This window comes from Solanum pennellii, chromosome 12 (assembly GCF_001406875.1).
Source record: "Solanum pennellii chromosome 12, SPENNV200".
Classification (NCBI taxonomy): domain Eukaryota; kingdom Viridiplantae; phylum Streptophyta; class Magnoliopsida; order Solanales; family Solanaceae; genus Solanum; species Solanum pennellii.
The window spans coordinates 26,865,360-26,890,259 of NC_028648.1; the positions used below are offsets into that span (position 1 = coordinate 26,865,360).

At 34.2% G+C, this 24,900-nt stretch overlaps 1 protein-coding gene across 1 annotated transcript in view; it reads right to left on the reverse strand.

Annotated features, from left to right (window-relative positions):
• Positions 1 to 22,546, reverse strand: part of LOC107007287 (rhodanese-like domain-containing protein 8, chloroplastic) — a 34,377-nt gene extending 11,831 nt beyond the window's left edge. The window contains exons 1-5 of the mRNA XM_015205843.2: positions 22,166 to 22,546; positions 21,989 to 22,042; positions 21,260 to 21,409; positions 17,289 to 17,451; positions 2,876 to 2,967 (exon numbers count right to left, since the gene is read on the reverse strand). Of these exons, the coding sequence (XP_015061329.1) occupies positions 2,876 to 2,967; positions 17,289 to 17,451; positions 21,260 to 21,409; positions 21,989 to 22,042; positions 22,166 to 22,456 (750 nt within the window). The 5' untranslated portion in view covers positions 22,457 to 22,546. The remainder of the gene's footprint in view (positions 1 to 2,875; positions 2,968 to 17,288; positions 17,452 to 21,259; positions 21,410 to 21,988; positions 22,043 to 22,165) is intronic.
• Between the last annotated feature and the right edge of the window lie 2,354 nt (positions 22,547 to 24,900).

Here is a 24,900-nt window from a genome sequence, read left to right on the forward strand (position 1 = left end):
TATGTTGAGTTATAAGATATTTGCCCGAAATAACATTGTAGCCCTTGCAAAGGCCTCCATCATTCTTCCTAATGAATAAGTAATCAATTTGAGTCTTAGCCACTATGCTACGAAAGGTAACCAAGTGGTTCTCCTTGGGAAAACTTGAATTTGCTACCACCAACTCAAAAGCTATAGCGAAATCCAAAAGTGCAACTCCTTCAATTAAATCCCCAAAACCAAAACTTCTATGCACATTGTTAACCCCTAAAGAATATCGGATGTGGCCACTGAAATCAGCTCCAACAAATAGCATTTCAATGGGAAGGATTCTTCACAAAACCTCATCCAAATCCTCCTAAAAACGCTTTTGACTTCCTCATCCAAGCCCTCTTGAGGCGTGTAAATGCTAATAATGTTCCACTTAAGTTCCCATGACTAACTAAGCCGACATAATCATATCATTAACCCTCCTGACCTCCACCACTTGCTCCCTAAATTACCAATCAACTGAAATGCCTAATTCACTACTATTCCTAACCTCTCCCGAGTACCACAACTTCAACCCATCCACATCCTGAGCCTTAGTCCCAACCCCCTTAGTTTCCTAGACACAAGTTATACTAATCTTCCTCAACCTAAGGATCTTTACTCGCTTTATGGATTTCCCTGACAATGACCTTATGTTGCACAACCCTAATCTCAATCTAGACGCTCTCTGAACCCACTTATTGCTTACTTTATATTCAGCTAGTACTAAAAAGGCTTCTTCGAAGAAGTGGTAGATCTATATTTTAGCTGGAACAACAATGTACATATTTTTTTCTAAACCGTCACCTCCATGCCCAATCAACAACATGACCCTACTCTACAATCGCCAACCAAAGCCACTAAAGTAGAAAGATGTAATACATGCAAAGATATACACTAGGTCCAAAAGTGCAAATCCTTCAATTAAATCCCCAAAACCAAAACTTCTATGCACATTGTTATAACCCATAAAGAATATTGGATGTGGCCACTGAAATCAGCTCCAACAAATAGCATTTCAATGGGAAGCAAATATATATAAAGTAGAAAGGATATAATACTATGATTGACTTGCAAAACTAAGACATATAAATCAAACAAATATATGGTTGTAAATTTATCCCACATGTTTCAGAGAAAGACTTGGGATACAGTAAAAATTATGCTTTTGAGTGGTAGTACCTTAATTTTACTGCTTTAGTTTTTTCAATAAATCTGGTTAGCTAGTTTTTTCCTACTAGTTTCTGACAACGTGCGTTGCACGTTAATTTTATCAATTATATTTCATGTATCAACAAAAATAAATAAAAAGGAATTGCGCATTTGGCATCAAGCAAAAAGTATGTGAAATTAATTAATATAATATAGTCTCCTTTAACTTTGTATAAGTCTTTTTTATGATCTATATATCAGTGATAACCTTTTATAGCCATAAATAAATATTAAAACATGCACACTTATTGATAAGATTGCCTATATTATTTTAATGAGAAACGATAGAGTGAAATATTTATATTATTTAAGTTCTAAAATTAAAAGACAGTACTATCAAAATTATACAAAATTAAAAACAATTACATTTAAAATATAAAACTAACAGATATATAATTTAAACACTGAACTTCATACATACATCTATATCAAAAGCTCATAATAATAGCTAAAAGATTACAACACCACAATGAGTTTATTAGAAACGCAAAAGAAATTACAAACAACAATTATCTTCGTGTTGGAGAATATATATCGAAAGAGATATGAGGACTTAGGCATGTCTAAAAAGAAAGTTCTTCTCCCCACCTCATGTATTCTATTTTTTCATGTCTTTTTTGCCCATCATAGATGGAATAGTTTTTTGATAATCGGTTGAATGACAATTTCTTTCATTTTTCAATGGTTATCATCTAGTTCTTAAATAGTAGTAAAAATGTTTGTTTAAATTCAATATTTTTCAGTTCTAAATAATAGTCTTTAAAATATAGATAGATGGAAAGATGAAAAATACAAGTCATAGTTAGACTTAATAAGAGAATTAACATTACCACAAATAATTATTGCTTTGAACTTGGAATCTAGTCTAGTTTGAATGAATAATTAAAAAGATAAAAAACACAAATCATTGTAATTAGTAATAAATGAGGCAATTACAAGTCATCTCAATAATTTATTACTAATTCATTCATATATAATAACACACTTTTAATATCTTAGTAATAATAAATCAAATATATAAAATCAGTTGCATTAATCGGATAAATGGGAGGTCACTCTTTTCATATGCCACTAATAATTCTAGGATATACATGTACAATTAAAATATATCTTTTCACATTCCAAACATTTAATTATTTGCTTATATTTTAATTAAGATTTAATTTAAAGAAATGCAAAAGTCATCTACATTTTTATTAAAAAGATACAATTTAACATTTAAACTAAATAATTAAATGCTTTTATAACATTTTAATTTATAGTAAGGGTAAATTGTAATTCAACTTTTAACTTTTTTTGTTCCCTCTTATAATAATATATGATTAATTAGTATTAGTTTGTTAATATATATTCTCCAGGAATACTCTGGGCTAGTTTACCATTATCTTTTGACTGCTTTTGTTCTTATAAATGTAGAGTTCAACAAGGTAAAATAAAAACAATTCTCATTGACCTCATTGCAATGCTTTTCTCTCGTTATTCTTTCTAATATTTTTCGATTTCTTTGCTAATAACCCAACAAAATACTTATAGATTGGTCAAGTAATGGGTTAGAAAGAAAGAAAACACTTCAAATAATGTAAAAATACAAAAATGACATCAACTAGATTAGCCTGGACGAGAAGATAGAAAATTGAGCTATAAACTACTAAACCTCTGACTCAGATTGCCCAAATGAAGTGGCCCGAAAACAATCAACATCCGGCCGCTGGGCGCCTTGAAAATGGCCAACATCCCATTCATAACCTTCCAGAAAATCAAACTACACTATATTAGCAGAAAAGGCAATTGAAATATTCAATTATGAGAAAAGAGATAGCAACGCAAAAGTTGACATTTACAGACAGTGTTGTGAAAAGCGCAGAAAAGCGCGCTTAAAGCGCGCTTCAAAGCGAGGTGACCCTTGTGCGCTTTTTTAACTTGAGGCGAGGCGATTTTAAAAAAGCTCTCGCTTCAGAGGAAGAAGCGAGAAGCGACCCTAAGGCAAAAGCGCAAAAAAGCGCTTTTTATAAAAAAAAAGCGACAATTAGGGTTTTTTTAAAAAAAAAAATCTGAAATATAACCTTCTCTCTCCTCACAACTCTTCTTTCCCTTCTCTCCTCGCGACTCTTCTTTCCCTTCTCTCTCCTGAAGATCTCGACTGAGGCTGCTGGCTGTCGCCCTTCTTTCTCTCGTGAAGATCTCGACTGAGGCTGCTGGCTGCCTCCCTTCTTTCTCTCCTCAAAATCTCGACGGAGGCTGCTGGCTGCCTCTCTCTTCAACCTCGACCGACTGCAGGTAACTTTTTGTTCATCTCTTTTTTAGCTAATGTTTGTTTTGTTCATCTCTTTTTTCTTCTTCTTCTCTTCTTTTCTTCATCTCTGCTGCCTGCTCTTTTCTTCTTACTGACTGCTGCCTCCTCTGTTTTTTTTTTCAATTCTTTTGCTTTTTTTTTTATTTTGTGATCAGTGTGTATGCTAGCAGCCTTTTTTTATTATTTTTTGAAACTTCCTTTTTGTTTGTAGTATTTAGTGAACTTGTATTTTCTCATTCAAGATGTCACAAAAGAGGGATCCGGCTTGGGCATATGGAACTCCTATGAGTAGTAACACAAAAGTCAAATGTATCTTTTGTGATGTGACAGACAATGGCGGAATCTTTGTTCACAAAAGGCATCTCATGGGTGGCTATAGAGATGTAAAAGTATGTCCGAAAGTCCCGAATAAAGTAAGGGAAGAGATCAAAGAATATATGTTGAAGAAAAATGAATTTAAAACTCAATTAAACCATGAAGCATCCATGGTTAATCTTGTTGATAATGATGAAATGGATGATGATGAATTTGAAGTGAATATGCCAATGCCAATGGGGCCTCCCTCAAAGCAACAAAGGATGCCTTCATGTAGTGGGAGTGGGTCTTCCATCAATAGCACCGTCAAGGGTCCTTTGAATCTCTATTTCTCGCATAAATCAAACGAAAAGAGAAAAGGTGAACCTTTTGACTTAGAATCTTCTAGAAAGATTTTGAGGGATCGTGTTGTATCTGCTTATGATGCAGGACTTCCTTTCAATTGTGTTAACTACACAGATAGTTTTGGTGAATTCATTGAGGCAGTCGGCCAATATGGCCCTGGAATGAAGCCTCCCACCTATCATGAGGTAAGAGTTCCTTTTCTAAAAAAGGAGGTGGAGAGGACAAACAAGATAGTAGAAGAACATAAGGTTCAATGGAAAACGTATGGTTGTTCCATTATGATGGATAAATGGACAGCAAGGAATGGAAAAATGGTCATTAATGTTTTGGTGAACTCTCCAAGAGGGAGTGTATTTCTTGAATCTTATGATGCTAGTAATTCTTCTACCGACTCTAATAAGATGTTTAATTTGTTTGAGAAGACTATCATGAAAGTAGGGCAGGAAAATGTGGTACAGGTTGTGACTGATAATGCAAGTGAGAACAAAAAAGCAGGTAACATGTTGAAGGGAGTGTTCCCACATATTTTCTGGACTACTTGTGCTGCTCACTGTATCAACTTGATGTTTGGTGATATTTTCAAACAAGCCCCATATTCTACAGGTGAACTTGAGTCTTGATATTTAATCTGCTTTTTTAAACTTCATGTTAGATTTCTTTACATTTTAACTGTCATTTTTTTGACAGTTTTTGGCAAGGCTGATAAGATACATGCTTATATCAATCAAAGGGCATTGTTGTTGAATATGATGAGAAGATATACAAAGCAAAGAAATTTGGTAAAACCCGCCAAGACGAGATTCGCAACAGCTTTTTTGACTTTGTATAGTTTTTATAAGCAAAAGAAAAATTTAAGAAATTTGTTTATGTCAACTGAATGGAATGAGAGTATTTATTCAAAGGAAACTCTTGGTAAAGAAATTGCGAGACATATCATTAGTCCATTTTTTTGGAATGACGTTGTTCAAGCACTCAGAGTTGGTGGTCCTTTAACTCATGTACTTCGTATGGTAGATGGGGAGAAAAAACCACCAATGGGTTACATTTATGAAGTCATGGATAGAGCCAAAGAAAGTATTGAAAAGGCATTCAATTATGATACAAGGAAATATCAAAGTGTTTTTGAAATCATTGATGCAAGGTGGACAGATCAACTTCATCAGCCTTTGCATGCAGCGGGACACATTTTGAACCCAGGGCTCTACTATAAAAATAATGACATGAAGACTTTAACTGAAGAAGTGTGGCAGGGATATCATAAATATGTTGAGAGGATGATCCCAGATAAAACTTTGCAAGACAAAATAGGGGAGGAGCTTGGTGTGTACATGAAAGCGGATGGCCTACTTGGAATTTAATCAGCCATTAGAGCTAGAACCTTGAGGTCACCAGGTGAGAATTTCATCTTTTAACTGTTTACAACTTCAACTTTTCAGTTATTACACATCTTTTAAAATAACTCTTCTACAGTTGAATGGTGGATGCAATATGGTCATAATGTCCCAAACTTGCAACAATTTGCTATAAGAGTACAAAGTTTAACTTGTAGCGCATCCGGTTGTGAGAGAAATTGGAGCGTGTATGAACATGTGAGAAACTACGTTACATTAATACATTATTACTAATTTAATTGATATCTAATCATCCCAAGTCCTCCTATTAATTACTTTCTACTATGTGCAGATTCATAGTAAAAAGAGAAATAGGCTGGAATTGACACGCCTCAATGATCTAGTGTTCATCAAATATAATAGAACATTGGCGCGTCTTTATAAGGCTCGTAATACTATTGATCCAATTTTGTTGGATAGTATTGATGAGGCAAATGAATGGTTAACTGGAGCACCACAAGATCACCAAGATGAAGAAGTGCATGAAGGAGAAAGTCTCACCTATGGTGATGTTTCTATGGCAAGTGGTGTTGAGGAGAATATTTATAGTTTTAGGGGGAGTACATTAAGGGGCAAGGAAAGAGAAGTTGGAGGTTCTAGTTCAAGTCGAAACCTTGTTGATGAGCCTTCTGATGATGAAGAAGATGATGACCAAGTAGAACCCTTGGTTATGGCACTTGAAGAGTTTGAGGATCTTGTTGAAGAATAGGAGTTTAATCTTTGTGATTTAATTATGTTTTTGATTTTTTGCTTTATATGTTATGACTTGTGAGTATTTTTGCCTATGTAATTTCTTTCAATCTAAGACTATATTACCACTATTTAGTTAATTAATATTTTTTTTATACTAAATGTCGCTTTTTTAAAAAAAAGTGCGCGCTTCGCTTCACGCTTATCGCTTCTGTGAAGCAAGCCCTCGTCGCTTTTTTCCGCTTCTCGCTTCCCAAAACACTGCTTACAGAGTATAATAAGATGTTTCACCTTAAACGGTTGTCTTGTCTATATGCAAGCTGGAAAATTATACTTGGTCAAGAAATGGTTCCAACTATGGGATTGACAGATTATTGTGTTCTTCTGAGTGGAACAATCTATTTGGTGCAATCAAACAATTTAAACTCCTTGTATCATCTGGATCTCTGTCGACAAATCCTAGATTATGGCCATTGGTCTAGAAAGGCCCCTTATTCTGATTTGAAAATACATGGTTGGAGCACGTGAGATGAGGAATTGGACAGAAATTGGTGGACAATTTCAGTAATTTTGGCGGTCTGCACTTATTTTTGCTAAGAGACTTAAGATTAACGAATGGAACAAGTCTTGTTTTGTTGATTAGGAGAGTGCTGAGCTGGCTTCTTACCAACTTATGGATGTTGCAAGAATATGGTTTGATCAGTGGAAGGAGACTAAGGGCATGTTTGGACATTCAATATGAAATCATGAGAGGAAGTTGAAGTTTTGTTTCAAAATGCAATTTGGACTTTTTTTGTCGTATGTTTTCTCGTAAACATAAGAACCTTATCAGTTGTAAAAGACTATCAAAATTGTCCCAATTCATTCTACAACGTACCAAATAAGCAAAAATTTTATAAAATCGCACGATACACTATCATAAAACTATTCATAAAAAAACACAACATTTATGGATCAACTTTAATTGAATAAAAAATAAAATTAAACATAAGTTGTAATGTACTAGTCTTTAATATAATGCTCCCCACATGATACAAACAACTTCTCACATTGACTTGCATTTCTCGATCATACGACCGAAAAGACGAACCAATATCGTCACTTTTAACCATAATTGGTTGGTAAATAAATTTGATAAAAAATAATAATAATTGGTGAATATAAATGGTAAAGTTGAAATTAATTTGAAGTAATAATAAATCTTATGTTGGTGATAATAATCGTTATATGTGATATAAATCATTTAAAAAGTAATGATATGCATAATAAATTTTATTTACATATGAAATAAATGGTTATTTTAACAAAATATAAACTTGTCTATTCATTATTTTATTTGAAAAATCTCAAATCATGATTTTTGGAGAATTTCAAATTTCATCTCATGAGATGAAATAAAAGTGAGATTGCAGGTCCAAACGTTGATTTCATATCATGACTGATATGAAATCGCATGTCCAAACGCCTACAAACAATGAAAATACACCATATCTAGGTTGGGTTGTCTTTGAGAATGCCTTCTTGGGACGTTTCTTTCCTCGAGAGTTGATGGAGGCTAAGACCCTAGAGTTCCTCAACCTAAAGTAGGATTTTATGAGCACGCAGGAGTACAACCTTAAGTTCATTTAGTTGTCTCACTCTGCTCTGGAGATGGAGTCTGATATAAGGAACATGATCAGCTTGTATAGATTTGGAATCTCCCATCTCTCGAACAAGGTCGGTAAGGCAGCTATGTTGATTGGGATATGTACATAACCAAGCTAATGATCCATGTGTAGCAGATGAAGAAGGATAAATTGAAGGATAGAAAAAAAATTTGTAATAAGACCATAACATCAAGCCATTAGTCAAGTCAGTAGAAGACAAGAAAACGGAATCGAGCATGGACCAGCTCCATTTCAGCTAGTGCATCAGCACCCAGACCTAGAAATGATTAGAGGGGAAGAGTGTTCGGCTCTCAATCTCAGGCCATTATTGCCAAGGGGTACTGACCTTACTCTGTTTGCAACAAGTGTGGTAAAAACCATTTTGGTGAGTGTCTTTTTATGGTAGGTGTGGGTGCAACAGATGTAGTCAGGACATGTGCTCAAGGATTGTCCATCTAGGAGGCAGGACAATGAGGGTAACAGAATTCAGTCCACTAGATCATCACCACCAGCAAGCCGAAATACTGACGACACAAATTATGGTGCAAATGGTAGTCATAATCGATTCGATACCTTGTCTTCTCGTCAGGACCTAGAGAACTCCCCGAATGTCGTGACTAGTATGTTAAAAGTTCTCTCTTGACGTTTATGCTTTGTTAGACTCCCAATGCTACCTTGTCCTTTGTAACCCCTTATATTGTCATAAAGTTTGGATTCAGTCCCGAACAAATCCTAGAACCCTTTTATGCTCCCGTCGGAGAGTCAGTTTTGGCTAGACAAATTTATAGAGATTGCATTGTCTTAGTGACTTAGTCCTTCATAAGGATACAACAACGAATCTAATAGAGTTAGATATGGTAAACTTTGATATCATTCTAGGCATGGCATGTTGTATTCTTGTTATGCCTTAGTTGACTGTAGAACTAATGTTGTAAAGTTTCAGTTTCCTGATAAGCCGATCTTAGAGTGGAAGGGTAGTTCTACCATGCCAGAGGGCCATTTAATTTCATATCTTAAGGCTAAAAAGATGATCTCTAAGGATTTTTTCCACTATCTAGTTAGGGTTAAGGATTCCAACCTTGAGACCCCGCCTCTTAGTCAATTCATGTAGTGTGTGATTTTCAAAAGTCTTTCCCAACAATCTTCTTGGAGTCCCTCCAGATAGGTAGATAGACTTTGGGATAGACACACTTCCTAATACACAACATATCTCTATTCTTCCATATAGAATGGCTCCAACCAAGTTAAAAGACCTTTTAGATAAGGAATTCATTAGACCTAGTGTTTCCTCATAGGGTGCTCTAATCCTTGTTGTGCATAAGAAAGATGGTTCTCTGAGAATGAGTATTGACTGCCGCTAGTTTAATAAAGTCGCAATTAAGAATAAGTATCCCTTTCCCATAATTGATAACTTGTTCAACAAGTTTTACGATGCCTCTTGTTTCCCTAAGATTGATCTTAGAGGGGTAACATCAATTAAATGATAGAGTGTAACATTTCACTAACAACTTTCCAATCGCGGTATGGTCACATCTTTTGATGTTTGCCATGAAAGCATTAAGTCTAACTTGTAGCTCATCCAGATGTGAGCAAAACTGGAGCGTGGTTGAACATGTGAGAAGAAGATATGTTATATCCTAATTTATATATTATATTATTAGTAGCATCTATTGATTATCTGTTGATTTTCTTAAAAGATGGGGCTGCAAAAAATGATTGAATATGTCTCTACTTGGATTGAAATGGCTTTTGATTGATTTCACTCATTTTCTTAAGCATTGAGGGGCTTTAAATAACCAATATATAATAGATAATATGCATAATTTAAAATTAAAAAAACCTAAAACATCTCAACAACTAAAACAACCTAACTAAAATTCAAATTTCAATTTATCTTACACTAAACAACTTGTTTTGCAAAAAACTAATGCAGTAACTAAAAGCAAATTTCGACACCCCTCCTTTGCTTTAGTTACTACAATTTTAAAATCTGCTTCACCTCAAATTTTGCTCTAGCGGTTAATGCCAAATTTTTTCTTGACTATTTTTTATGACAAGGAAAACCCACAGCCGCTACCCTTTGGGTGCCGCACAGGGTAAAACCCTACTCCAATGCAATAGCTCGCAGACCACATAGGAGAGGTAACTCGCACTAGGCAAGCCTGGTGCGACGAGCTCGACCCAGAAGGCAAGCCCCTTGCTTTCGCTATTGATTATTTTTTAACTTGCACATATTTTGGATAATATTGTTCTCTCTTTTTATTTCTTTTCCTTCTTTCGGTGTTGTGCTTAAAAGACACCTCCCATGAAATTGTCTTATGTAGTTCATTTGACAATGCTTTTATTTGGACAAATAGTAGGAATTGTGAAGTGTTGTTGTAAATATTTTTCTACCATCACAACAGTACATGACATAAATTATAAAATATAATTTCAAAATTTTTGGAGCATTCAAGTAGAGAGAGACGATTGGTTGAAATAGCATGTGCTTTGATAAAAGCACGGGTTTAAAATAGCCATGACAGGTTAAAATGGGTTGAAAAAAAAGCTCTTGCCAATTAAAAGTATCCTTGACGAGTTAAAAATGGATTAAAATGGTCCTATAGAAGAACACACAAATCTAGTAAGACCAATAAAGCCTTGATACCACTGTTAGCTTTTTTAAAAGACGATGCAGCAAAAATGGCTGACAATGTCTCTCTTTGGATTGAAATGGCTTTCAATAGTTTTATCAAGCATTGAGGGGCTTTAAATAGCCAATGTACAATGCATCATAATTTGTATAATTTAAAATTTAAAAAAATTCCCAAAATATCTTCAACTAAAACAACCTAACAAAAATTCAAATTTTAAATTTATCTCAAAGACTTAAGCTAAAAACTTATTTTGCTAAAAACTATTGAAATCAAATTTCAATATTTTGTTTCACCGGCCCATCTTTTGAAAAAACCAATAGTGGTATCAAAAGTCATTTTAATACAAAAAAAGAAAAGTTTCATTAAACCGTCTTTTTAAAAAAACAATAATATCTCTAAACATTGTGTTTAGATGCATTCCAAGAAGATGAATAGGCTTGCGTATTTTGTCACAATGATCTAGTGTACATTAAGTATAATAGAATTGTCACAATGATCTAGTGCACATTAAGTACAATAGAACATTGAAACGACGTTATGACGCTGGTGATACCATTGATGCAATCGCATTGGACAATATTAATGAGGCAAATGAACGATTAGTTGGATACCCCGAGATCAAGAAAATGAACTAGTATATGAGGGAGGTGATCTTGATTGGATACTGTTGCTACAACAGTTGGAGATGACAAAAATATCTATGGTCTAAGGAGAAGTTCTTCAAGTTCAAGATCACTTGACTAGGGCAAAGAAGAACATACTACAAGCTCTAATCAGACTCAAACCCTAATTGATGAAGAATATGAGGAAAGAGATATGGGTAGTGGCGGAGCCAGGAATTTTGTCAAGGGTGTTCAAACTTTAAAAGAGTGGGAAAAAAATTGAGCCAGGTGATTTTTTTATGTACTTTCACACAATAAGGATCCATATAAACCAAATTATCCAACCATTCCCGTGACTTTAAGCGATATCTTTCAAGTGTGCGACTAAATCATTCAAGGGAAGATAGGGAGTGTTGTGCGGATTTCTACAAGATGAATTGGACCTCAACCCAAATAACGCGTGCTTCCAAATTCAAAATTAAAAAAGATATCATTTAACTTAATTATACGAAAATTAAATTTAAATTATAAAACAATCAATAGTATAAATCAAAACTACTTCAGAAAAATTCAGAAAAAGAATTTTAGTTGTTACACTCCCTTTGGTCCATAACAAATAAATTTTTGGGACTTCTTTCGTGAATTTTTTGTAGTTCAAGAGCATTGTTTAGGCTTTTTTTCCATATTTACCTTTTATTTTATTGAGATTCTTAACTATATTAAAAAATAAATTAGAATAATCGAAAGAATATAAAAAAATTGACCTTTAAGTATATCTTTAAATGTAATTTCTTAGTACTATTAATTCAAAGCTAGAAACAGAAAGATGTAATTTCTTAGTACTATTAATTCAAGGCTAGAAATAGAAATTTTTGTTTGTTTCTTTTTTTAAAAAAATTGAATTATGTGCTACAAACTGGAACCGAACTCTGGAGGTCAAACGCTAACATGAGCAAGCTTACTGCTAAACCAACACCGCTCCTTATGTACAAGTGAGTTTATTTATCTATACGTTCAAATAACAAAGAACATTTTGCCTTTCGTGTAATTTTCCAGCAAAGGGTGTTTGGATGGCTGACCACCCTTATTGGGTTGTAGCTCCGTCCTTAGATATGGAGCTATATAATGAAATGGATCTTGGAGTTAATATGTTGTTGCTATTGAGATTAGGATTTCTGTTATTTATATATGCAATTGGCGGAATAACCTGTGAGACCCTCGTACTTGGCTCAATTTGTCACCTAGACCCTTCTACTCACCACTTAGTCAATCGAACACCTAAAGTTATTAAAACACATTATATTAAACCCCTCTGAGTATGAGTATCTCTCAATCACGCTGATGTGGATGACACATTATTATCCACATCTGATAAAAATTGGCACGTAGACAAAATTTGCCATGTTATTTTTATCATTACATTAATTATTTTTTAAAAAAAATCTCATATTTATCTTCAGAATCAGCCTTTTGAAATTGATTTAATGGAAAAAATGTCTCTCCGGCCAGCGTTGAGGGAGTCATTGCAAAGAAATCAACGCCGACGAGTTGTTTGGCAGAAAGATCCATCAAAATTGGAAGTGAAGAGAATTTTAATCGTTCTAGAGTTTTTACTTTTTTCTCTCTTCTAAACGTTTTCATCTATTTGTTATTTCAATCTTGTTTTCTCTTATTTGTTTCTTATCCTTTTTTTCACTGAATCTTGTGTTAAAAGAGGAAAACAAAAAACAAGTATCATAGAAAAGGGATGGAGAAAGATAAATGAAATGGGGAGAGAGGAGGGTAGAGGGGCAACAATGATGGCGGCAATGGTAACTTATGAGGAAGAAGAAGAAGAGTGATAGTAAAGAAATGGGGAAGAAGCCAAGAAGAGGATCTTTTCTTATTTCTTTTCATTATATAATTTTTTAAAATTTCAATATTTTTTTAATTAAACTTTGTCTTCACTTGCTTTTAAATGTGTAGCGACACATTTCATCCTATTCAGCAAATAAGATGTCACATAAGTTTGGTCAAAAGCTAGAGGGGTTTAAAATAACGCATTTTAATCACTTTAAGCGTTCAGTTGACCAAGTCGAGTAGAAGGGTCCAGGAGACAAACGGAGCCAACTACAGGGTCTCTCAGGTCATTCCGCCAATGCGATTAATATTTTAAGTTTTTGTTAATAATTGACGCCTCACTCCAAAAAGGTGAGCACCACGCCGCAAACAGACCTTTGTCGCTTTTCGTCGTCCAAAACATTAGACTTTCAAGTATATATTGAATACAATTGGGATTTTTGAGTTGTTTCACCATTTTTAGGAATTGGGATTTCAACAGAACATGCATCTAAGTGATGGTTTAATCAAAAAACATTGGACAAGTGACTTTATCACGGTATTAATTGATTTAGCAGGATTATCCACTTGATTTTAAGCCTAAATGATGAGACTACAGGTGTGAAATTAAGGCTTTTCAGTGACAGTCTAGTTCTTTGAGGATAAATATTTATTTGAAGGTCGATTTGATATCAGATTTAAAATTTGAAAATAGTTTTGAACTCATGGGATTATGGGTGAAGTGAAATTATGATCATGTTCGAATTTGACCCTAATGCTAGAGTTTGACTTTCTTATTGACTTTGACTTCAAATTTGTTTAATATTAAAATATGGACATCGTTGAACTCATTTAACCCAATAGAGTAATCTTTTGAATAGATTAGGAGTATTCAGAGGCTTTAAGAAGGGAAAGTTATTCCTAAAGACTAGGGAACTTTGGAATGAGGTAAGTTAAGGATTTTACTTCAACGAGAGAATTATTCCCAAATTAACTTGACTGATATATTATGTATATGGGGTGACATATACGCAAGGTAACAAGCACTTATACGGTCACTTGGCTATTTGTGGGGATATTATGTCATTTCATGCCCACTTTCCATGCCTTATTTATTGCATGACTATCAGATCACACTCAATGCTAGTGATGATGGTATAGGCATTGTTTACATGCTAACTTTCCTGTTATGAGTTATATGCACATTATGTTACATGTTAGTTGATAGTCATATTTTGTTTGTATGCTTTGTAATTGGATACGCTATATATAGAATTATCTCGATTTGGATATGACACGTGAGTTGTCCGTACGAGGTACGGTTAGCATGTGAGTTTTCCATGCAGCATGTGGGCATGGATTAGTTCATCATGAATAACGTATCACTAGGTCATCCAGAATAGTATACACGCAAGTTTTTTGTATTCGGAGCGCCGATGTTAGTTATTATACCTTAGCCTAATTAATGACTCCTATCATTGTATATCTTTATATGTTGTATATGTTGCATACCTCTTATGTTGGATTTGATGCATATATCATTATGCCTCATTTGTACAAATTTGTTTGTCATATTTTGTTTACTTCTGTTGAGTTATCTATCTATTGACTGCACACGTTATAATAGGTATTTTAAAGCAAACCTTATTGAAGTTGGTTCATGTCACTTATTGGTCACCTGGTTTACTGTACTCATACTACATTTATTGCACATTTTATGCAGGTGTTGATCCCTGTGCTAGCAGAGAGTGTGGATAACAGTAGAACCAGACTTGGAGGAAGACTTGGAGATTTCATAGTGAGATGATCGGTTAGTTTGCAGCACCGTGTACTCCTTCCATCTCGTTTACTATTGTTCTATTTCAATTCAGACAGTGTTACTCTGAGACTTGTGTATTTATTCTTTCTTCTTTTTTTAATGATCATGGTGTCCGAACCAGCTTTCGCACACCTCGACCCGTTCCATGGTATACTTTCCATCTCCCACCAGCAACAGCCGCCAACAGATACCAGGTAACTCTGTCCACCAAGGCTAGGAATTAGGATAGATGGGATGAGTCACCTAGTTTTTTTGTCACCGTTGGGATTAGAAGCACTTGCTTGTTTATTTTGCTTTTTCCACAATATCAAAATTAAATTTCATTTTATGATTTAAAGACTATCGTTTTTGTTAAATAAATGGACATTGGGCCTAACTCAATCCCGAAAGCTAGCCCATGAGAAAAGGATTGTCCAAGACCATATAAAGAGTCCAACTGCAACTTATCCCACAGATGTGGGACTCCAATCCCTGCAAGTCCAGGACTGGACATCTAGAGTATGCACAATAAAAGACGGGAGGTCCATACAATAAATTGAGATTGGCCTGGCTCTAGTACCATGTTAAAGAATGAACAATTTTGAAAGCTTATTACTATTTCTTAATAGTGGACTTGGTTTATGTATGCAATTGGTTCGCAATTTTCACTTTCTATAATTTTTGTTCTTCCCTCTTTCTTTTTTATGAGGTGAAGTTTCTTCTAATTATTTCCTCTTTTAGATGATGATTATAGTAGCACACGCCTATTTCCAAGAACTCTTATGGTGACGCTGCAGCTATTTCGGATGACAACTCTAGGGCAGGACATCTGTTTCAAGTGACTATTTGGAGCACATCACACCTCTTCTCTCTTCTTGGTGACTGTTATGGAAACATAACATAACTTCCGGTGACCATGTTAACAAAAACAGCCTCTTTCCAACCACTACGCATACCATTATTTTGACAGCAACTTTTATAATAAGAGTCTAGTGACTTCCCTACAAGTTATTAGCAACTATTAAGTTATCTATGTTTCAAATGACAAAATGATCTGATGGACCCTTATACTTGTATGAGTTTGTATTATGAACCCGTCTACTTAACCCTTTATCAACTAAACCCTTTAACTCATTAAAACACATTAAACTCATCTAACCATTGATCATGCTTATGTGGCATTAATATGGATGAGCTGGCGAGATAGTGTAACCACATGCATGTAAAGGCAAGCGAATACCATATTTAAATTTAAAAAATATAAAATAATAAATTTTTAAAAAAAGTCATCTTCTTCCCTACACCTCACCTTTTTCGGTCATCCCCCACCATCATTCACGCCCCAACCTTCCTTTTCAGCCCACGCCCCACCCTAATCACCCTTTTCAGCCTACTAGCACCCACATATTTGCCCTACCCCCCCCCCCAAAACACTTTTTCAGCCATCCCAAATCCCATATCCACCCCAACCTCCGCTTTCAGACTTTAGTTGCACCCTACCCCCATCTTTGCCTCAACAATCCCACTCTATTAGTAGACCCATTTCTTTTTCTTTTTTTTTTTGTTTCGATTTTAGTTTCATCAAATACCACTATTAAAGAATAAAGTTTTCAAATACAAAAGGCTTACAAAAGAAGATAAGAAAAGGAAACAAAGGAAGACTAATTTAGATCTAATTTAGGATTCAAGATTTTCTTTTCAAGACATCCATTTTCGATAACCCTCTTTTCTTCGTACGAAGACAAGTTTAAATGGAAGAACAAGAAACTAAGAGGGTGGAGGTGATGGTGATTGTTGGTTGGGAGAGGTGGATGGAAGTTGGAGGAAGGTGAGAGAAACAAGAATTTTATTTTAAAGAATTATTTTCCTTTTATTTGATATTTTGATTAATAATTTTTAAATTAGTGCATAAAGATAATTATGGCGTGGTATTAAATTATGTGACATGGATTTGACATGTCATTTATTTGAGGGAGAGTGGGCTACACAAATGATAGGAGGGGTTCAAAAATCATCTATAGATTAAGTTTAAGGGTTTAGTTGATAAAGCGTTAAGGAAAAGAATCTACAATACAAACGCATATAAGTACATTAGATCATTTCGCCTTTTCAAATAGAGAACTTAGGGTCATAGGGTGGTTTTCCCACATTGCATCTGATGTAATATTAGTACACTAGGATGTTAGAGTTAAATGTTGTATAATTAGGTCCTCATAGGTTAAATGTAAGAAGTTGATTGAGTGTCACACCTATTATAAGTGTGCTTTGCATCCCATGTCCTTCAAACATCTCTCAGCTTCTCTTATCTCACACGGTCCGTTCTCCCCAAAAGAATATCCCTCACCAGTGGGATAAATAATCCCATGGGGGAGGGTGGAAGTATTTGTAATTTTACTTGAAAAACAGATTTATTTTCTTTGAGCAGGGTGAAACTTTGAACGAGCAGCATCAAGAGTTGGGCAGATTACTTAATCAGGCCAACCCCAAAAACAAGACCAGAAATGTAACAGGAAACTGAAAGAAGGATACTTACCGTTTCTCACGTCAAGAAGTATAAAACTGGAATTGAAATTTCCATGTGATGAATTATTAGTGTTATTTACAGCTTCCAATCTCTTCCTCCATTCAGATGGTGCCAAAGGAGATGCTCTCATTGATGGATCAAGCAAAGGAAGGTGAGAAATCCCTCCTTCCAACTGTTAACCAAATGTTAAAATATCATTTTATGCTTTAAAAGTGAGAGAAAAAGATATTCATTAGGTATATATGCTGGTTCTCTATAAGTGGATAAACTTTCGTCAACTCCCAAGATATAGTGAAAAGTCCCTCAAAACTCATCAAACCACTACTTAAAAAATGCTAAGATATGCCCATATGAAACCATCAACCCCAATTATTTTCCTTTCACTACGTACCTTTGCTGACCTCCAGGTTTCATTTAACATCTAAGATTCACCAAAAATTAAGAAAGATGTGTAAATAATTTGAAAGATACAAATGCACAGGTTTTAAGAACAGTTGAATTACTAATTGCCCGTGCAAACCTCTAGGAGACCGATCTGAATATATACTGTGTCCAATATCTACCTCCTCTACAGTCAATCTTAAATTGAAATACTCTGCGGAGCTAACCTCCTACATGATCAGCCTTAAAGTGGCTTGTTCGGCTGAGCTACTTCAAGTTTGTAATGATCACTTGAGAAAACAACATTTTGGGAAAGCTTTAGCAGATAGACTACTAAGTTCATCACTTCATTTTGCTCTTTGTTCTAAAAAAATTATAATTTCCTTCAGCTGACCTAAGGGTATAAAATCATATGAATTTTATTAACCAAAAGATGTTTCTAAAATTTCCAAGCACATCATTCCACTCACGAAGACCTTAGGACTCATTTAAATCCAGAAAACCAAACTAAAATCCAACTAATGTTGCACATTTCACAAGGTTTGAACTGTCTATAACTAATGAAGCCCTCAAAGGAACATCAAACTAGGAGACTTTTGAGGCTATATGCTTCCTAGTGTAAACTTATTTATTTTTTGGGTAAGGTAACATTTGTATATATAAGCACAAAAAAGTACATGAGTAGACTGAAACCTTACATAAGAGTGACCAAAAGTAAGCAAAAATTTACCTTCCTCCGAAGAACCAAATGTATCAACATTAGATATTTATCTTAGATTTTATATTTTATATTTTTGAAAATGATTAACTTATCTTCTGGGTAGATTTGGCTGCACCAAAAACAGAAAAATATAGTACAGTTGAGTTTGATCTGATGTATTCTATTGCTGCTGTTTACAAAACAGCTAGAATTCCTTTCTCTCTATATTGCCCACCAAATAAATGCAGGGACCATCCTCCATCTTATCCAGCTCCAGCTACTTCCCAACTAAAGAGAGTTTCAGTAATCTTTCTGGGCATTGTCCATGCTATGGCCTATGCCTGTGAGGTTAATAAGAGTGGAAGTTGTCAAACACCCAATAATGTCCTGCTTGAGCACCTCCCAACATCTGATAAAGAATTTCATTGTAAAATCATCAGACCTTGAGCCTTATCCATAGCACACATTTTCAAACACCCCAAAACTTCTTGTTCTTGAAATTTGTTTTGCAAAAGATCCTTTCCTTCCATAGAAACTGTTGAAGAGTTCTAAAATTGGTTGTTGGTCTCCATTCTAAAGTCTAAGTATAGATTTTTTTTGTAAAAATCCATCATCTCATCATTAATTCTCAGAGGCTCTGAGATCAATTCATCCTGGATCAAAAAATAATAAATGTATGCAACTTTTATAGCAATTCGCAGTTTTATGAAAGAACTTAGTATTTCCATCTACTTTCTTCAGCCAGATAGACTTGGATATCTGCAACCATGCCACATCTTCATGTTTCAGCAGTTCTTCATACTTCATCAGTACGGATGCCCTCCCCACAATTTCCCCTCAGTTAAAGTTTTGTCTTCCAGTACTCTGTCCAACACTCTAGCTGGATTAGCAAGTTAGAATTTTTTACCTTCAAGTAGCCTTGGCCGCTTTTATTCCACACCGTAGTTTACCTTTCCAAGCTATTATTTTACAGCTATGTAACCAGGTTTACCTAAGAAATAAAATGACGTCCACCTACATCAAGCAAATGTACATTAATCTATACGATTGTCAAACTTGAAATATGAACACAATGCAATACAACAAATAAATGATCAGACGTCATTCCTTGAAGGAGAGATTGGTTGATGTTGCTAAAGCAATTATCCCACTCTTCAGAAATCAAGATTCTGGCAGTTCTTAAGGCAGTAATATATGTATCCCCTTGGTACCAAGTATAAGCACCTCCCTCTAGCTGAAGATCAATAAGATTCATGTTCTTTATAAAGTCTGAGAATTCCACCATAACTGCGGAACTTCTCTTGCAATATTTTTTTCTTCTCGGAAATCTAATTATATTGAAGTCCCAACAGATTGCCCATGGGCCCTCCATTGGACCCCTTATAGCACTTATTTCCTCTCAATACCTCTCTTCTTTCATTGTCCAGTTTGGAGCATATACTACTGTAATGTGGCAATCACAGTCCTGCAACTGACCTTCAAATCTGCAAGTCAGAGTATGTATCCCAATTTGAAGAGCCTCCCCGTTCCATACCCTCCTATCCCATATCACCAAGATCCCCTCTCTGGTTCAACTGGCCTCTAGACAGGCATAGCTTTCTCATCTTGTTTCTGTAAAGATATGGTACCTGGGCCTAACTAAACCCCAAAAATTAGCTCTTGGGGGGAGGTTTGTCCATATAAGGAGATCAAATTCCCATCCTTCTACCAATGTGGGACATCTTAACACTCCCCCACACGCTCAGACCTCAACTAGAGCGTGAACACTTCTAAATGGGAACCCACCATCGTGAACAACAAACTGGGAGGGGCCTGGCACTCATACCATATAAAGATATGTCACCTAGGTGTAACTCAATCCCAAAAGCTAGCTCTTGAGGGGAGGTTTTTCCAAGTCCATATAAGGAGACCAAATTCTCATCCCTCTACCGATGTGGGACATCTTAACAATTCCTTCAAACATACAACATTTGACCCCAATCAAATAGAGAACTCTTCTACGGACCCTTTTTATTCATGTTATTTAATCCCCTCACATTCCACGTGACTAATTGGATCTTCATTGATAATTAAAGTCAAAGCCATTCCCTGCTCTAGTTTCTTGTTCTTCAATTTCTGTGACTATCTATTATTTCAGGCAGTTTGTTTATAGTAGTATTTTGCCGTAGTATGGTTATGTTGCTATCTGTTGTTTTGCTACTTTCTATTGTCTATTGTACTTTCATGATGTCTTTTCCTAGACTATTTATTTTGTCATAGTACAGTTATCTTGCTACCTGTTGTTTCGTTACTACTTACTATTAATCGTCTATTGTACTTTCATGATGTCTTTTCCTAGAATGTTTTTGTCTTGAGCCGAGGGTCTATTGGAAAGAGTCTCTCTGCATCACCTCTCAGGTAGAGGTAAGGTATGCTTACATACTACCCTCCCCAGACCCCACTGTGTGGGACTACACTGGGTGTGTTGTTGTTGTTGTTGTTTCTCTAGTATTTAAGCAATTGAAAAATACCTAGCGTAAATTTTAGGGAGAAGTAACAAAGAAGCAGTGATAAACAGGGAGTGGTTTTGACCAAATACTCATATTTGCATTAGTCTTGTAATTGTCGTGAAAAAACATCCACAAGCCAATGAGTTTCATGTCTGCCTGCAAGAAGGCATAATCCTGGGCCTAAGAGGCTGCTATATCAAAGCGCAAAGTTCAAATTGTAAGTAATAAGCATGTCCTTACTATACATAATATGATAATTTTGATTATTGGTTGGGAGTAATAAAATGAAAAATAAAACTAGATAAATTCACATGTCCTGAAGAAAAAAATTATCCCTTTGAGTAACTATCCATGAAATAGCTGGTGAGCCAGACAAGCACGCAACATAATGCATGATGAACATGACTTGCCTGTACAAGAGAGGGCTTATAACGCAGCTTTAATCTTGGAAACGCATGCGCATTAGATGATGGTGAGATCTGGACAAGAACATCAGAAAATCTGCAGTCCTCCCTTACCCACTTAACATAAGCAAGGGCATCTTTGTTTGGTCCACTGTACTGCACCAACAGGAAATATCAGAAGACAGAATAACTTTGTTTTATCTCATAGCTGGCAGGGATTATTTACTATGGCATGTAGCAAAACTGAGCTGGTAATCTAAAGAAATTTTAGATTAGGGCCACTGGAATATGTTATCTTAGGAAAAGATATACATTGAGGACCATAAGCATGCTAATCTAATCATTCACCCGTCATTTCAGTGCTCATTTAAGGGAAAAAAGCACCATCTCTTGGGTGGATTACATGGTACTATGGTAGCTTTGTAATATTTCTTTACCACAGCCCACAGGTATGTATTATATTGTTTCATATAAATCTCTCTATCTAGAATGTCTAGGTTTTGCTTTTCTGTCTAAGCCTAAATTATAACTAGAAGAAAGAAATTTAAAATACTACTCCACATGTTCCCTCCCACCAAACATTAAACAACCAATATTTTGAACTCTCAACTGAATAGTAATATCAAGTAGAACCATGAAACTCAATTTTATGATTCAACAATGGAAATGCTCAAAGCACAAAAGAAAAGGGTACCAACAATGGGATATCAAAAAGAAAAAAACAAATAGTCCTACCTGTGCATTAATTCCCTGTTTGTTCAAATAAATGCGACCATGGATATCTCTTCCCTGCAATCAAAGGGCAATATCTGACTGAAAGAGCATATATATAGGCATCTTGCTGATATACATGCTAAAGTGTGTAGTAGTTAAAAACCTTCAAATTATAAGAATTCAAGTATAAACAATTACCTCCAAAAAGGAAAGGTGTTTGCTGACCTCCTCATCTGGGTCTTCAATAAAAACAAAGCGGTAGAAATTTACCACTATAAACTCTTCCTCATTCTCAACTTCTTTAGGAACTTCCAACCAATCCCCATTTGAAGGCAAGCACAAGCTTTTACATCTTAACGGCAAAACCCTCTTCTTATTATTATTCAAAGTAGTAGCACCAATTGTTCGAAAATTCGGAAAACATCTACTTGGTTCATTACAAGCAAGTAGAAATGGCTTTGCCACGTTCATCAATGTAAACGACCTCATCAAGTTTACTCGATGCTATTTGAATTCAATTTGAAATTGGGGGACAAGACGCCATGGAATGGAACATTTTAATGGATAACACCCCCAGTTTATTTTTATTTTATTTTATTTTATTTTAAACAAAAATAAGGATATCAAAAAAACTCAAATAAATACTGTTCACATTTATTTTTTCACTAGTTCTCGGAGCATGCATCGCACTTTGTTCCCTAATTGATATTAGAAAATTTTAATTTATATAGCTTAGTTCAAATCTAAGTCCTTTCATATGTAAGTTTAACATAAGAATATAACACTGTACAAAATATAACATGAAAATCATGTATTAGATGTTACAGGTTTGATATATTAAATACTTCATGAAAAACAAACATTTATTTTATCAAAGGAATTAATATATTTTAATTAGTAAACATAAGTTCTAATAATTAAAAAAGAAATTGTCTATAAAAAAGATACGTATAAAGAAAAATATTACAAAATGTTTGGGCGATATACCATCAAATTTATAGAAAAAATTACAATTTCAAACGAAAAAAAAAAGTAAATAAAGACATGGCATCCATAAAAAAAAAGACATCACATTAAAATATATAGACAAAAATATTTTCATACTAATTGAATTACATTTTATTAAAAGTAGACTTATTCTAGACAAAACATGACTTACTTTAGACGAAACATATCATATGTATAAAAAACTATAATCATATAATAATAATAAATAAGACAAACAAAAAAAAAGGCATGAATATGTTAAGAATAAAGATAAACTATATTTCTTGATCTATATATTAAAATGTGTGTGTGTGTGTGTATATATATATATATACATATACATATATACATATATATAAAATAAATTTTAAAATAATATTATTCAATGTATCATTTAGTCATTTTTTTACTATACATTATTTTATTTTTTTTTACTTTTGCACTTATTTGAGATACATATAAAAAGGAAAAAGTACAAATATGTTGGTTTAAAAAGATAAATGATTATCAAACAATGAAAAAGACATAATTATTATTCTATGGGATTTAACATGTTTACCCTCAAAATAATTAATGATATATACAAAATGTGATTAGCTTTACTATAGATATCCTAAAAATAGAAGAAAGGATGAATACAAAAATACAATAATCAACTACAAAGTTATATTTAAAAACTCAAAACGATGGAAATGTGAAAAATAAATATTTACTTTCAACTTCATATTGGAGAATATTCATCTTGTAACTATCATAATTTACATACTTCTCAACAAAAAGAAGATGAATATGCATGAAATTATATAGAATACAAATAAATAAAATAGTAAGAATTCTTATAATTACAAACTGGTAATGAAAATTTTACAAGGGATGTAGACTAACCTACTGTAGTATGCAAGATGATTACAAACTTAAATAAAATAAGGAATATATATAATGTGGTGTGAGTGTGTTTGATAGACTCTTCATTACCCCACTTATCTTACAGATTAAAGTTGAAAGGTTATTAGACTCTTCATTATCTACATTTAATTAGTACATGAACATATGATGCATTAAGATCTTATTTGATGCATGAATTTAAATATAACTTTTACTTAATAATTAATTAATTAAATAGATATTAATATTAATTTATTTTAGAGGTAAAATGGTAATTCAACTTTGAGGTTAGAAGGTTCCCACTTATAATAATATATGATTGTTTAACTTGATACACCTCTTAAAGAAAGAAAACTCTAGGCCGTCGCCAAGGATTTAAAGGCAATTCTAAACAAATTATAATTGGAATAACCAATATATATGGCTGCCGATCAGCCTTCTTCTAGCGCTGGTCAGGCATTACATTCCAATACTTCCCCTCACAATCTTAAATATTCTGATACACTAAGTCATCAAATCGTCCCAACTAATTTGGACATCAATTTTATAGGTAAGGAAATTTGGCACAAAAAGAGAGCAAATTTCTAATATTCTAAAATTTAAAAATGATGTAGAAAAGTTTCAGAGTTTTGTTAAATCAATTCTATAAAAAAAAAATTGGTACAAAGAAGCAATCCTTAGAGTGATGTGACTGAAGAGAAGCTGGTTAAAATGAATATTACAGAAAACTTTCAATACGTTGTTATGGGGAAATTCTTCTATGGGTGGTCTGAATAGAATAATCGAGAATTCAAATCCCAAAACAGTGCAATATTAAAAGAGAATGTCAAATAGGATTGCTAAGAAGCAAACATATTCTAAGGATGTTAAAACCTACTTATTGTTAGGGGCTAAGGATGGTTATTCTTATATGACAAGACCTTTCATCTATGATGCAAAATTCAACACAGAAGAAGAGATAACATAGGTGATGGTATTGCTGGAAACGGAACCAGGAGGTGCCGGTTTCGATACTGTTTCATCCCGGTCCGATCCGATTTCGACTTATCCCTATAAGTATC